At 31.6% G+C, this 15,690-nt stretch overlaps 2 protein-coding genes across 2 annotated transcripts; both read left to right on the top strand.

The window, feature by feature from the left end:
- The first annotated feature begins 6,047 nt into the window (after positions 1-6,047).
- LOC132733590 (nuclear factor interleukin-3-regulated protein-like) lies at positions 6,048-6,938 on the top strand. Its single transcript, XM_060720250.1, has one exon. The coding sequence runs from the start codon at positions 6,048-6,050 to the stop codon at positions 6,936-6,938; it is 891 nt and encodes a 296-aa protein (XP_060576233.1).
- Positions 6,939-10,829: 3,891 nt separating this feature from the next.
- LOC132733601 (uncharacterized) lies at positions 10,830-15,321 on the top strand. Its single transcript, XM_060720259.1, has 6 exons — positions 10,830-10,964; positions 11,901-12,022; positions 13,203-13,296; positions 13,748-13,778; positions 14,673-14,780; positions 15,154-15,321. Exons 1-6 carry the CDS (start codon positions 10,841-10,843, stop codon positions 15,242-15,244), a joined length of 570 nt encoding a protein of 189 aa, XP_060576242.1. The 5' UTR covers positions 10,830-10,840; the 3' UTR covers positions 15,245-15,321.
- Positions 15,322-15,690: the final 369 nt, after the last annotated feature.

Here is a 15,690-nt window from a genome sequence, read left to right as displayed (position 1 = left end):
CAACCGGGCACCCGCAAAATTTCTATCCAGTTCGCGCGACAAACTTGTCCGAAATAGGTCCAACAGAAAAACTTGCACAAACTTCAAGAAATCGGATTGACCTCCTTATTTAGAAAAAGAAAATTTTTTTTAGACAATGAGGACAAAGGAGGCAATCTTCTCTAAAAAACAAAATCAAAATTAACAGTTATAAAGCGGGTGTTCGGTAGAACTTTAAAAAAATTTTATAAATTAAAAAAAAAAAAACTGTGGCTAATTACAACATGTAATTAATTGATATGCATCCCAATTTAATACGGTTTATAACATTTAAAAATAGAAACCAACATAAATAACAGTCAGCCCACAATGAATGGTCAGAAAACGTTCCTGACATGCCTTCTCGCACATAAGTATGCGAATTCTACAATTATACATGTAAATCTCTAAAAAATTTTATTTATATTAAATATTAATTAGCCCTGTTTAAAAGACGGTAACTTATATAAACGTCTTGGCCGATTTTAAATTACAGTGCTTTTAAATTATTAAAATTTTAGATTTCTCAAACTTAGTATGGGATTGCCCCATCTTCCTCCCATGGCAGAGGTTGTACGTAGAGACTACCCTGTCAATGGGGGATATGGTATATTGCACATTAAAACACAATGTACGGATATAACAATTAGTAATTAAACATCAGCTCCCCCTTTTTAAAGGGTTATAAATGAAGTATTATGCTCGCCCATATGGTCTCTTTTCGGTGGCGAGGGTAAACAAAACCGAAACACACACACACACACACAACACACACACCCACACACACATATGTTTAAAACTGTTGTGTCATCACTATTAAATTCATAGATATAGGGGTGTCCTTTATTTCCATATAAAATAAACTCTCATAGAATTCATGGACTTCATTTTATTTTAAATTATGTTTACTGCGGTGTCACGACTTACCGAAATACCGAAACACTACCGAAATACCCTCGGAATACCCGATAATAGATAATACCCATAAATGATAGATTAAAGGAGCCGAAATACTCCCGATACTTTTTTCGGGCCGGAATACCGCAAGTTTTCACCAAATAATCATCTAATTACTGCTTTGAAATCGAGACAATACAAATTGCAATAACGCTGATTTGTAAGTAAAATGTCTTTAAAGGGACTCCACTGAGGTTTAAAAGCCTAAAAACATAACATTAGAATTTCTTATATAAATTTAATGAACTGAGGCGCTTTAAACAGAAATATATGCAAAGATAGTTAAGAAATATACCTTAAAATAAATCGAAAATCGTAGTTTTATGCTTTTCTTAGCCTAATTAAACGCTTTTCATTTTGGGTCATTTCTTTACAATTTGAATAATTATTATGGAAAAACGAAGTGCGCGAATGATTTGAAAGTTTGCACAAAGATTCGAGGTCTACACCTACATCAAATAGTACATTTATCTGGAAAAAAATATTTTCAGTCCCATCATGTCAAAAAACCTCAGTGGAGTCCCTTTAAAATTGATATATGTGAATATTTTTTTTATGTCACAGATTGTTTGGAATCATTAGAAAACAGAAGGTTGAAAAGAATTCTATCGCTAAGAACGACGAAATATAAAAAAAATCCGGCTCTTTTAACTCAGTTATACATGTACTTTTTTTTCTGTGTTATTGTGTATGTTGTGGATATCATGACGACATGACGAAATGAAATCAGGCATCAATTGATTTATTTATTTCGGTAAAGAAAACATATACTTTGACCTTTGGAACAGTATATAAGCGCTTTTAATTGAGTAATTATTGATTTATTACCTCATTACTACCAGGTATTTCGGCTTTCTTATATCTGTTATCGGGTATTCCGACTATAATAATAATAATAATAATAATAATAATAATAATAATAATAATAATAATAATAATAAAGACTTTATTTAACGAGAGAACTCATTTGAACAAACATATCAATTACCCATGAGGCCCTCAACAAGGAACAATATAAATTTAACATATTCAAACTATTAAAATACATAAATGTAAAAACATACAGGAGATTATCAATTTGTATACATCAATGCGTGATAAAACCTCAAGTATAAGGTTTTAAAATGGTCAACAGATGTTTCTGGGGGTATTTCGGTAGTGTTTCGGTATTTCGGTTAGTCGTGACACCCATGTTTACTGTATGTAACTATCTTCCACATTGGTAACTTTCCTATCTTGAAAAAATATTGCAAATTTATATTTCAATAACGTTAACATGGTTCTTTTAACGCCTAAACTTTACAAAAAAGTACGTCTAGAATAAAAAATTGTTACAAGAGTGATATTGATTTTAGAATAGAATGTAAGCAACTTAAATTTAGAGCGTTTTTGTCATGAAAAATACATTTGAATTTTCTGCAAACAACAGCGACCGGGCTAGTTTGGACGCCTGTAACATTTTCAAGGTCGGTATTTGACTTGCGTGACCGTAAATGATAAAATGTATTATCTAGTTATTTTTGAACTTAACAAAACAATCATTTTTATGGATTTAACACGTTCAATCTATTTTATTAACTGGAAAAAAACGAAACAAATTTTTTTTTCTGATAGTATCTTGACTTTACTTTAGTAAATGGAAAGTAATTTCGTATTGTCCTTATTTGCGTGATGTTAATGTACCAATCAACTTTATAACCGACCTGTAGTAATCCGTAAATTTTAGATCTCTGTCATCACTGAAGTCACTGGCGCAGGTGAAGCATTAAATTTTGACCCAGTTGAAACTTGACCCCTTCTTGTTATATTATGACTTATCCACCAACGCGTCCTAAAAACGTTGACGACCAATTCACATTAGTGCAATAACTGCTTAAGGATCCTGTATACTGTTTTAAGGTTGTTACCACACTTGAGTGAAGTTTTATATATGTATGTAATTATGCTTCCAAAACAATTTTCAAACATCGAAGAATATGTAAAATATGTACTACAAATATTTGTCATCATTATATTTGATCATTGAAATATCTTATTGAAAACTTTGACTTAGACTTTATAGAAAATAAATTTCTAATTACCTCCCTTTATTAATATGAAATGTAAATTTGGTAATATCTTTACAAATAATGCTTTTTGGAACTTGCAATATCTAAATCTTCATTTGAGCATTATATTTATGATATAAGACCATAAAAAATGAGTTACAGGATCTTTAACTCCTATTAAATTAAGAAGGACATACACTAGGGTGACCCCTTCGTTTTTTAGTGTTTTTTTTTGCAAAGACATTTAAAAAACCTAAATCCCGGGCTGGGGTGAGCATAAAAAAAAAATAAAAATGATTTTGACTAAAATTTTACTAGTATTAAAGGAAGGCTTGGTCTAATTTTTTTTTTTAAAATCTTATATTGACCATAAAAAAACTATGAAAAATTGTTAAATTTAAACCCCAAAATGACTTGTAATAACGGGGGAAGTTCTGAAAATGTTAAAAATCGCAGTTATCCCCCCCCCCCTTTTCCCTTCTTCACCCTTTTACCCACTACGTCAAATTACAATTTTTTTAAATTGTTTTAAACCAATTGCTATAAGTGCGCTTTTAATTTTTTTAATATAACAGGGGCGGGGGGGGAAATATTAAAATTTCCTTTTTAAAAAGGGTTTAAATTTAAATTTTAATTGATGATTAATATATATGGGCCCGGCAGCGTTCTTTTCCCAATAATAATCAGACAGAATCCCTGTTGTTGTGTTTTTTGTCGGTCTAAAAAAAAATAATTTCGTTTTATCAAATTTTAGGTTTTTTTTTAAAGGGGAGTGAAATTTTCAAGGGGTAAGAAATAAAAACATTTAAAAATTTTTTTAAAAATTTTTTTGTGGGTTTTGCCAGAAAACCCCTTTTTTAACTTAATCCCGGGGAAACTACAAATGAACTTCTGCCCCGGGTTCTACTAGATTAGATCCGATTTAGAAAAGAACTAAAAGTATTAATGAGGGGGGAAAAATGTCCCGATATATAAAGGGTAGTGTAAATGGGAAATGTTTTTTTGGGTCATTTTTTTTAAAAGTAAATATAAATTTTTTAAAGGGTGCAAAGAGGGAAAATTTATACACAGTTTTAACTATTAGGGCCCCAGTTTTGGGGAGATTAAACTTGATTTTTCCAAAACCAAATTGAGATTTTAAAGTACTGGTTTTTGCAATATTGGTTTAAAAATCAAAAATTTTTTCCCAGAGTTTAAATATAAAAAAAAATTAAATAATCATAAAAACTTTTTTAGGCGAAAGTTATTTTAATTTTTAAACAAAACAAATTTTTTAAAATTATCAATTTTTTTTAAATATTCAAAAAGTAGTCCGCCTATTTTTAAAATATGTAAGTTTACCTACTTTTTATTTTTTTGAAAGCCCCAAGGGGAATAAATATTCATTACCTTAAATAGTACATATAATTTAATAAAATACTGATATAAAAGCTATAAATATAAATGTTTTTATAATAATGTGTATATTGTCAAATCATTTAGGAAAACGGCGTAAATTTTTATTGATTATAATTAAATTTGGGACTGTAAATGTAAGTGTGTTATACTTTATAAAAGTTACAAATTTATGTTCATTTAAAGAGTTTTTTTTCATAATTTTTAACATTTTTCTCCTTTAAAATTAACCTATCTTTCCAATTTTTAATTAGTCTTTTTTATTATTATATTATTATTATTTTTATATTTTTATTATATTATTTTATTTTTTGTATTTGGTTTATTTTTAAATTTTTCCGGGGAAGCAAAAACAGTAATCCTTTTTAATTTAAAATATCTTTTTTATTATTTTTTATTGTTACCTATTTTTTGGGTTTAAGGAAAATGCTTCATTTTTAAAAGAATATTTTTTTTAAAACTTAAAATTTTGTTTATAATTTTTTTCTTTTTCAAAAAATTTCAAAATAAAAGTTACTGAAATAGGGGACTTTTAAACTTTAAAAAACTTTTGGTTCAAGTGATTTCCCCCCCTTTCCCTTTTTCATAATTAAATCAAGTTTAAATACCCGTGTAAAATAATAACATTAAAAATTAATGTGAAATATAAACCTGTGGGGTTTAAAAACAGGTTACTAGCGCTAAAAAGTGACGAACCCGTCGCGAGGTTTTACCCGTTTATTAATTTGTTGAATTTTGTCAGTATTTCCCAATACTAACAATTCATTTATAATGCCGGGAACTCCATACATTGGTTATATAACTAAAGTACATTCATACAAAAATATCCCTTTTTGTATTATTCCGGTTTAAATACCTGAACAACGTTACATAAGTAAATTTTTTATAAAATTTTTATAAAAATTTTTTAAAATTTTAATTTTGTTTTTGGAACCCATCTTTTTTTTTTTATTTTTTGAAAATTTAAATTTGCGGGTAAAAACTGAAATTTTAAAGCAATATTTATTTTGAATAAGCCCTAAAACGTTTTGTGCACTTATCAGGAGGTATTTTTGATTGATTATAAAATGCCTGAAACTTCAAACTTTTCCAAATTCAAAGCAGGAAAATTATTAACAATTGGGAATTTTTTGGCGCCAAAGAATGTCCCGTTAATCACGGAGCATTTTCCGTATACATACTTCTCATCGTTGTTCCCCTTGATTTTTTTCCGACTACATCACGTCGGGTTACCAGGATATACCCGTAATTTTTTTTTTTTTAAAAAAAAATTCAAAGAATAAAAATAAAATAAAAAAAAAATCGAAATTTAAATTTGGGGGAAAAAGCAGCAAAAATGCTTCGGAAATATTAAATATAGCGCTTAAATTTGTTTTTATTTAATATATTAAAAATTGTGATGTATGAGTTTTTATAAAAAAAAATAAAATCTATTCATTTAAAAAAAATAAAAAAATAAACAAAAAACCCTAACTAAAGAACTGATTTTGTATAACCTATTTTTCTGATTTTTTTCGTTTATTTAAAAGGGGAATTACTAATAACCACAAACATTGAATACTTTTAAAATGTCGGATTCTTGAATACTTGAATCTGAACTTTTTCACTTTATTTTCAGTTAGACGCACGATGAATAGAAACGTGCTATCTGCGCATATTCCAATATCACAACAGCGCCGTGCAAAACAACTTGTACCCGATACTCAGAAAGACAACAGCTACTGGCAGAAGAGGCAGCGAAACAACTTGGCCGCCAAGAAGTCTCGCGAGAATAAACGTCAGTACGAATGTATGGTTAGAGCTAGAGTTGTTGCCCTTGAGGAAGAAAATTGCCTTTTGAAAAGGGAACTGGATCTGTTGAAGGAAAGATTCAACATACCAAAAGATGCAAGCATTCTTAGTTCATCTGACCGCGAAGAATGCCTTCACCAATGCAAACGAACACTCAGTTTTCTTGAAAGTTCAAACAATCAACGGGATACCTCAAATTTTGATACCTCGGACTATAGCGACTGTTCCAGTAACTCGATGAACGATAACTCACGCGCTGAAAGTCTAGCGGAATCCGCCTATACACCTATGGAAGACGCAGTTGTATGGGCAGTAACTCCTGCTCATTCACAAAGCCTCGAGCGTTATGCGGAAAGCTCTAGGATTTACCGAAATGAACTGAATGACAAAGAAAGCGGTGATAAGAATGGACCCTTCTACGGGAATAAAAGAAAAAGGACTATGTTTAATGATAATACGGTACCGGCAGACTTATCTATGAAAAGAAATTACTCCACAGAAAGTAGTGCTTTGAAATATGAAGCAGACGACAAAAAAATTATCGACAGACGAAACAATAATTTGTCAACGGAGGGTCAAATGTCAAGTTATGGAAAATCTGATATTTCTGACGACCCAATAGATTTGACAAAGTGTGGAAATGAACTTTATAATTCTGACATAAAATGCAAACTCCAAATTTTATCAGACCAAGTTGAAAGAATGCAAAAACTGGTATGTAACTCTTAGTGTTTAATTTTCTCGAAAGATAAACGACTCGTCTATTCCGTACTGTTGAGACAACAACCCTGATACCTCATCGAACATGATATTTCTATAGGGATTTATCTGAAAATGACTGGATATAATAAATGTTGAATTAGAAAAAAGTGCTACCAGTCCCCCAAGAGAGGGACACGATTCTCTGAAGACAGTAAGATTTCTAAAGAAAAAGCGCCCGCATCATTTCAATAATTGATGGTCTATGATTTTTACCTCTTTATTATAGCTCACGGACATTACGAAAAACTATGTTTAGATAGATGAATCTAAAAATCTTTCAAGTATCTGTCATAAAAATGATAAAAGTGTCATCTAAGATAAGATGACGTAAACGATATCAAATAATATCCGAGCGTCATAAGTAAATTTGACGTCACTAATTCAAAATTATAAGAGTAGACGGACTTGTTTTAACTATGTTGTCTTGAATATTTTAAGTTTATATTGTTTATTTTTCATCTTTTCTTTTGTTGAAATCTTAAATTACGAGGAGTAGAATCATTAATTTTCAAGTTTCGTTGTTAAAGTTAGAGATTTATTTGTTGAAGTGTTAATATGTTTATTGATGTATAGTTTACGAGGGAACTAATCAAGTTTCAAAAGTAAAAATAAAAGATAAATAGCATTGTACATGTTGTAATTAAAAAGAGTTGTATGTTAAATCGATCTACGCACTAAAGATTGTAAAATACTACAATATGTTTATTATTGTTGGAATGAAAGGTGCATGCCTACAGATTCATGCTAATTTTCATGAAAATTTTTGATAGTGTTTGTAAAAGTAAAATATCGTAAAGTGAACTTAGAATGCAATTGCCACATGGCGCACGTTACCAAAAAAAAAAAAAAAAGATCTTAAAATATGCAACAAAATAGCCCTTACTGCATGCGTTAGTCACGCAGTGGATATATGGTGATAAATACATGTTCTGCAAAAGCAGTCATTACTCAATATTACAAGTATAATTTTACTTGACTGTTGAATCTTTTATTAAACTTTAAGTTCATTTTTCTCTCGAAATATTTACTTTCATCTGAAAGCATGCGGCTTTAATGAAATTAATGGATTACAGGGTATGGTACAGCGTAGCCGCGCGACAGATTTCATGTAATAAATGCTATATCATCAACTTACGATGATCGAACATTTTAGGAATTTTAACATAAGAAAAAAATATTTAACTTATTTTAGAATTCTTGTATTTGGCTCAGGAACAGAAATAAACAAGGAGAATATTAAACGTTAGAAACAATGCACAAGTTTTCCGGCCAACTAAACATTCAATTTTAACAATTCAATTGGAAACAATACGTTTTATTATAATAAAAATATCTCTTTATTGACTATGTATTATTTTACAACGATGTTTACTTGAACGATCTTAGATTTATTGATGTTGTTTGCATTTCAAGAATTCTTAAGTGTCCGTTCATTTTGTGTTGTATTTTATTTTAAGTATGAACGCCAAGTCTTGAATCATCAATACTTAGATTTTGTTATTGTTGAAAACATTGAAAAAATGGAGATATTTTGTTATTGTTGAAAACATTGAAAAAATGGAGATACAGAAATCCTTTTTTTTTGTATTATTTGTAACAATTTTTTATCATAAAAACTCAGGTACTCAGATAGTTGTGATTTATTTGTTAGCGTTAATTTGTTTGAAAATCAATAAAGGCACACGTATTTTCATCATGACTTTGTTAATCATTTCCCCCACAAATGTTATACCATCAAATCAAGAAGAATAGGGAGAGCTGTTGTACTCACCTCGGCGTCGGTGTCGGCGTCACACTTTGGTTAAAGTTTTGCATGCTAGTTGGTATCTCCAAAACCACTGAGCTGAAACTTCACCACACTTTTTATCCATGATTATCTGGACATGAGGGTCACAGGTCCCTTTTTGCAGAGTTATCCCTCTTTTCTTACTGCCTTGCACCCGGAATAGTCGAGCGCGTTGCCTTACGGACAACTCTTGTTTTACCGCAGATCAGTGACCATATTGTGTGTTAATCTCATTTAAGGGACTTGTCAAGAAAGTTACGATGAATGTCAGAAATAGGCCAGGGTTCAGGTTTCGCTTTAAGGGCGCGGGAAAATTTGCTCATTCACAAAGCCTCGAGCGTTACGCGGAAAGCTCTCGGATTTACCGAAATGAACTGAAAGACAAAGAATGCGGAGATAGAAATGGATCAATAATTAAGTTTGCTCAAAAGAGCACTTTTGCTGACTTAGATTGCACAATAAAGAACATTTGCTGATTTAGTTTTGCTAAAAAAGCACTTGGACTGGCTTAGTTAGCTCAAAAGAGCACTGTTGCTGATTTAGTTGGCACAATAGAGCACATTTGCTGTCTTACTTTGCTAAAAAAATGCACTTTTGCTGGCAGAGTTTGCTCAATAGGGAACCTTTGCTGACTTAGTTTGTTAAAAAGAGCACTTTTGCTGATTTAGTTTCCTCAAGAAAGCTCTTTTGTTGATTAAGTTTGCCCAATAGAGCACTTTTGCTATTTTAGTTTGCTCAAGAAAACACTTTTCCTGATTTAATTTGCTCAAAAGAACATTTTTGCTGATTTAGTTTGCTCCAAAAATCACTTTTGCTGGTTAGATTGCTAAATACTAGTACAGAATTGTTGCTGACCTAGTTTGCTCAGTCTGCTTTTGCTGACTGTTCGTTTAATAGATTACTATAATTACTGACTTAATTTGCTAAAAAGAGCACTTTAATTTAAGTTTATTGCTGGCTTAGTTGACTAGATAAAGCATTTTTGCTGGCTAGGATTGTTCAAAATAGCTCACTTAATTGTTTAGTTTGCTCAGGTGAGCGTTGTGGCTGGTTAAGTTTGTTAAATATTTTCAGCGCTATTGCTGGCGTGATTGTTAAATAGTTACAGCGTGGCACATTATTCCTAAGAAAGAATACTTTTTTTCCTTTTATAGAAAGGGTCAACATGAGTTTTATAGTTTAAGAGCATGTTGGATATTTATTATCTGAAGACATAAGCGTTTAATGTGCAGTTGTTTATAATAACGTATCAAAATGTATACAAAGTAGTATTTTGACTTTCATACAAAATATTAACTCACTTTAACTTACTAATTGAAAAAAAGAAAGAAAAAAATACATAAGTTCAGGTAATTGGTCAATAAGTAACGTTTTGGACACCAAAAATAAAAAGCTGACGAGAAAATAAAGATAAAGGCCTTCATCAGATATCGATTAACGAGGATGAGATATAATTGCAACAATGTCTGGTTCCGTGGTAGAAAGTCGAAGACACTATTTATAAAGTCAGGGTTCGGGTTTGGCTATAGCCGATGCACTGCGCATGTCAAGATTTCGTTAATTGAATGCTAAAACATACTGCGCACATGTCGAGGATTTGACTAGGGCAGGGTTTTGTCGTTGAAAATTGTTTGGCTCAAGTCTATGCGCCGAGCATGTTCTTTCGGTGACCGCAAACATTTGGGCGTCGAGAGACCACCATGGGGGTGCTCTAATAGAGTAAATTCTGACGACTAAAGTCTAACCTTTAAAATATTCGCGTTGCTTGCAAACACTTAGACCAAATTAGCTCCGCCCGTCTTTTTTAGTCCCAAATTATCACTCGTCTTCTACGGTCACAAAAAAAAATTAAGAATATCTATGCTTTCCAAAGTGGCATAGCATTTTCTGTTTAGTATATTTTATTCATATAATTAAATAAAACACATGTTTTTTTTGTTTACAAAAAATTTTATATCAATTAAATGTATTAAATGACTAAAAGATTAGGACGGTTTTCAAAATTATACTGACCTATGTTTTTTATCTTTTTAAATTGAAGAATAAAAAGGGGCAGTTAGTACCCTTTACAAAATACTTTTTTATGTTCAGCATTTTTGTATTCTCCGCAATTTTGTTGGTGACAGAGTGTGGGAAAATTACCCTGTCACTGAACCAGGGTGTCTGTTTGTGTGTCAACGAACCGAACGTGGTCGCCGTGAAAGATCGTGAGTACAAACCATTGTATTAGTAAGAGACATATTGAAATGTTGCATGTTGCGTTACGTTGTTACGTTTTATGATATTACACAATTAATTTGACAATTGTGGCTTTCCATAAGTATGAATAATGTTTAATAATATGTTTCATTATAAATAATCTATAACATATGACTGTGTTTTTATCACAAAACCAATTGGAGCTATTGACTGTTTGATAGATCATGGTATATTTTAGGAAAAGCTAAACTAAACATTAGGAATGTAGAAATGACTAAATAGTTTCTTTAGATGTTGTTTTTTAGCACTGGTTTAGAAAAACTTCAGCCATATACAAATTTAAGTTACTGGAAGGTCTTGAGTCTATAGCAGTATTAATATGTACTCAAAAATTACAGCCACTTCTTTACATCAGAAGGAGAATAATTCTAAAGTCAACACAAATGTTTACGAGGGAAAAAGACTCCGAATAAGGCGCCAGAAAATTGCAGCTCCGTCCTGACAGTTCGGGTTATAGCGAGGGTAAAAAGGCCACTATATGACTCTGTCTGCCCTCGCATTGCAGCGTTAATGCCTTGGTTTTATTATGTCGGCGTGTACAGCCGGGATTTCACCACCGAAAGTGCGAAAAGAGTGTGGTCTTTGACGGAAGGAGGGAAGGGGGTCCGTTTTCCTTGGGATGGGCGGAGGCTACAAGTGACTGATGTATGACCCTTTCTTACTGAGCAAACGGTACGAGAGCTGAAATTTAGATGAAGAAAATGATCTCAACGTCGTATGAATCATAATTAGACATTTTAGGCAACGGCTGAGTTATATAATGCTTATTTATAATTGCTTATTTGCTTGCATTGATTCATTTATCAGATGTATTTTTGTACATATTTTATGTATTTTTTAATGTATTCATTTTGATAATTTACAATGAAATATAATCCTTCTAGCGGCGAATTTAGCCTCCACGATAGGAACATTGGCAAATGGCGCGTGCTTCACGTCAAGTGGTGGAATTTACCATAGTAACGGTGACACATATTATGAACTGAAAGATGACAGTAATGGACAAGTATGCTTTTATTAGTGATTCAAGAAACTAACTATACTGTACAGTGAACTACTGAAACTTATCCTGCTGAATTTTTGTAATGGAGTGGTCTTGCTTTGAATTTGGAACAGAATTTGGCAAAGTTTAAAGCCGCGTGCCTCCAGATGGTCCAAAATAAAAGAAATAGCAAATGTACTTTGGTTTTCAGAAAATAAATAAAAATTCAAGTAATAATTTAGATGCTATGTGCGATTAAGGAACGATTTTGTCATGTTTGTAGTCTTTATCAATATATACTACCGTATTACTAAAGCAGTAAAGGCTATTTTTGCTTATTTTTACCTCTTTTTTGTGGTAATATACGTGGATTGCAAGTGCTGTTTGCAAATTGTAAATTAGTTTCTTTGTTTACTTTACAATATTTTACTTTTGAATACATTTTTTTAAAAAAATCGTAAAATTTAGCATGAATTTGGAGACATGCTGCTGATGTTCATAGCAAAATACCAAAATTAAGCTATCGGTCGTCTAGAGCTGATCCTGGTCACACTGCACGGATGTGTAGCCTGGTCTGACTCTACACTTCTTGCTAAGGTACCAGCAGAGTAGTGGTAATGAGTGATATAGTTTGAAATTTAATAGTCGTGTATACCGGCATTGGAAGAATTTGTCACTACATTAGATTCATATATTTTTTGGGGTTTAGATTTTATGTCATATCGATATTAGTTTTTTTATTAACCCTCACTATTTTTGTAATGTTAGTTTCCCAAAGTCCTATGTGGGTTGTTCGTGCTGTTAATTAAAGTGTACCATGTGACTAAAAATTGTGTACTTTTTTACAGTACTTGTACTTTTTTACAGTAAAAATCTGAAAAATAAAAACCTATAGAAGCAGTGTCCAAATGAAGTATTTGTTAGGGGTAATAAAATAAATAACATAGTTTTCTGAGTAACTACAAAAATATCATCCCTTGTAAAAATAATATATTTTCCTGAAGATTTTTTATAAGCACAAGGGTTTAAGATACAAACATCGACGTAAGGTGGCCAGGTAGTTTCACAACGTTTTTTTTTCAAATAGCATTCTTCAAACCAACAGCAAAACATGACTTTGTTGCTATTGTGCATCATCTAGTATTCAGTTAAAATACATATGTTAACATAATTAATCTAACTTCGAAATTGATTTTTTTGTCAGATCGCATGGGTGGACAGCTTTTACTTGTCAATATCGCCAGCAGACCAGTGTGCCACTGCGCATGCGACCAAGCAAGCTCATCATATCCCAAATGGTAACTATAGATTCATCTGTTCAATCATAATATTTGAGTGTTATAGCCTCAAAATATCCAGTTCACCAATAGAGCTTCTTCGTTACTTTCCGTTAGTATATATGATTAGAAAGTTATTACCTTTTAAGATGTTATGTTGCTCTTTATTTTTCGATCTTGTTAAGTTATGAAATGTATCAAAATATGTCAGAACTAGTGCTCGATTTCCAAGAATATGTTAAAGACTTGCGCATAAGTAGATTACAGACATTTATTGTTTTCTCAAATGTTCTCGAGTTCAAAGTTCATCGTCTGTGTGTTACAATTATTTTCATTTTATTTTAAAATTTCTTATTCTTTTTAACAACCTTTCTGAAGTTTTACTCAGAATGCGTTAAATTTCGTTTGATACGATACAATTTTTTATAAAATCAATCAAAAATAAACAGAATGTTTTTTTTATACTTTTTAGGACAAGCATTGGACTGTGTAACACTTGGGGTGTAAGTATATATACATGTATATAAGCAAGCAATTTCTATAATAATAATAATAATAATAATAATAATAATAATAATAATAATGATAATAATAATAATAATAATAATAATAATAAAAATTATAATAATAATAATAATAAAGATAATAATAATGATGTTGTTGATGATGATGAATAATGATGATGATGATACATTGTAATAGCAATAATAATAATTTCACATAAATTGATCTCACTTTTGCCAGCATCAGACATATTTTTATGCACGAGCAAAAAGGTCTTTTGAGCAAGAGCGAAAGATGTTTGAAAGACCCTGCACCTGGTGGGAAAGAAAATGCCAACTTTTTACAATTTTATCATAAGGTACCCGGGATGGATTGGCAGTTTCACGAAATTAGATACTTAACCCTTAGCCTAGGCAACATGCAACCAGTGCAGACAAAGAATAACAGGGCACATTTATATCGTTTGATCATGGTCTGCACTGTTCCCTTTTCCGTCAACACTTTTTTTTTTAATTTTCACTTAAAGTAATGAATAGTTGTGTTTAGCTTGAAGAAATTGACAAGTCTATGTAATAGGAAATGCATCGAAACACGAGGCTATCTGATTTGTACGAGGGGCGAGGGGTAACTAATATCGGCACTCCAGTTAACGCACTGTGCATTTATGGGCATATAGAATTTTAACTCTAAACTATGATACAATTAAGATATTTAACACGACAAGGGTAAAATTGATGTAAGTTAGTTGATATAGTGCCAAAACTATACTGACAATTTCGATCGGTATCCCTGTGATATCAAAACGTTGCAAGCATTGAAATATGGCTTTTAACATGGTAATATGGCATGACTATATATAAAATTAATTCCTCTTGATGTCTGTTCATTTCCAGTACCTACACACACGGACAGGATTTTACAGTGCACGGGTTACAGTGCACGTGCGATGATGGGGCTGCTATCTGCTCGTTCACAGGACACAACTGTTTTGTTGACGGCTTGTAAGTGCTTGTTTTGCTTTCCTTCGAGAACCAAATTAATATATTATTAATAAACACTTAAGTTAATGTAGTAGTCACAAAATATACATGCATTAGTTTAAGTCTAGAAAAATATTTTGTTTGTTGACTTATACTAAACTGTATAAACTGTTTTATCCCAAAATATTTACATGTAATCAGTATATACCCAACGTTAATGAGAATGGAATAGTCATCTTAGAAGTACAATGAAAACTTTGTCTTCTTCTACTGATGACTTACTGCTTTAAAAACCATTAAAACAACACAAATTTAATGTCTGAGTTTCAAATTCCTGCTAGTTTTTATTTTGTTTGAAATAACAATTTTATTACTAACATCTATCTTTTTTCAGAGTATACCAGCACGGGTCAGCGTTCTCAATCAGTGGGCGTGGTTCATGCACGTGTTCCCAAGGTAGCGTTCAGTGCAATGTCGGAAAATAAACGGAATCTTCTAATAAAAACCATATTAAATACTTCATTGTAAAGAACTAAGACTTATTAAATGAGATTTTCCCCGAGTATTTAGTTGTTAATCCAATACATTGCTATATTTGTATGATGGTTTTACCCTGCCTTGAACTTAACGTCGTTGGAATTGTCGTCTGTTATTTTAGAACTGTGTGGTTCCCATTTCAAAAAGCTAAATGTAAGCAGTTGAAACTACATGTGTAGTAATAATCTAACCTAGCTTTAAAACGTGTTTCTAAGCACATTCCTGAATTTGATGTTTTTCATTGGTCAGCATACATTCCCTACAAATTTCTGACCAATCAAATACTTGAGATTTGAGTTGGAGCTTAGAAAAGTTCTTCATAAGCTCAGACTCTGGTCTGACTTTCAAGCACTCCCGCCACTGGGATCAAAATACATGTAGTTCGCAGGTCTTG

Source organism: Ruditapes philippinarum, unplaced genomic scaffold (genome assembly GCF_026571515.1).
Source record: "Ruditapes philippinarum isolate M1 unplaced genomic scaffold, ASM2657151v2 ctg5169_1_1_1_1, whole genome shotgun sequence".
Classification (NCBI taxonomy): domain Eukaryota; kingdom Metazoa; phylum Mollusca; class Bivalvia; order Venerida; family Veneridae; genus Ruditapes; species Ruditapes philippinarum.
The sequence above is the reverse complement of the archived record's forward strand: the minus strand, read 5'-3'. Positions and strand labels throughout refer to the sequence as shown.

What these genes read in the sequence shown, in the direction of transcription:
- LOC132733590 (XM_060720250.1), top strand. Translation starts at nt 6,048, where the DNA reads ATGAATAGAAACGTGCTATCTGCGCATATTCCAATATCACAACAGCGC.
- LOC132733601 (XM_060720259.1), top strand. Translation starts at nt 10,841, where the DNA reads ATGTTCAGCATTTTTGTATTCTCCGCAATTTTGTTGGTGACAGAGTGT. An exon ending in AAGATGACAGTAATGGACAA is followed by an intron (nt 12,023 to 13,202) that starts GTATGCTTTTAT and finishes TTTTTTTGTCAG; the next exon opens with ATCGCATGGGTGGACAGCTT. An exon ending in AGCTCATCATATCCCAAATG is followed by an intron (nt 13,297 to 13,747) that starts GTAACTATAGAT and finishes TATACTTTTTAG; the next exon opens with GACAAGCATTGGACTGTGTA.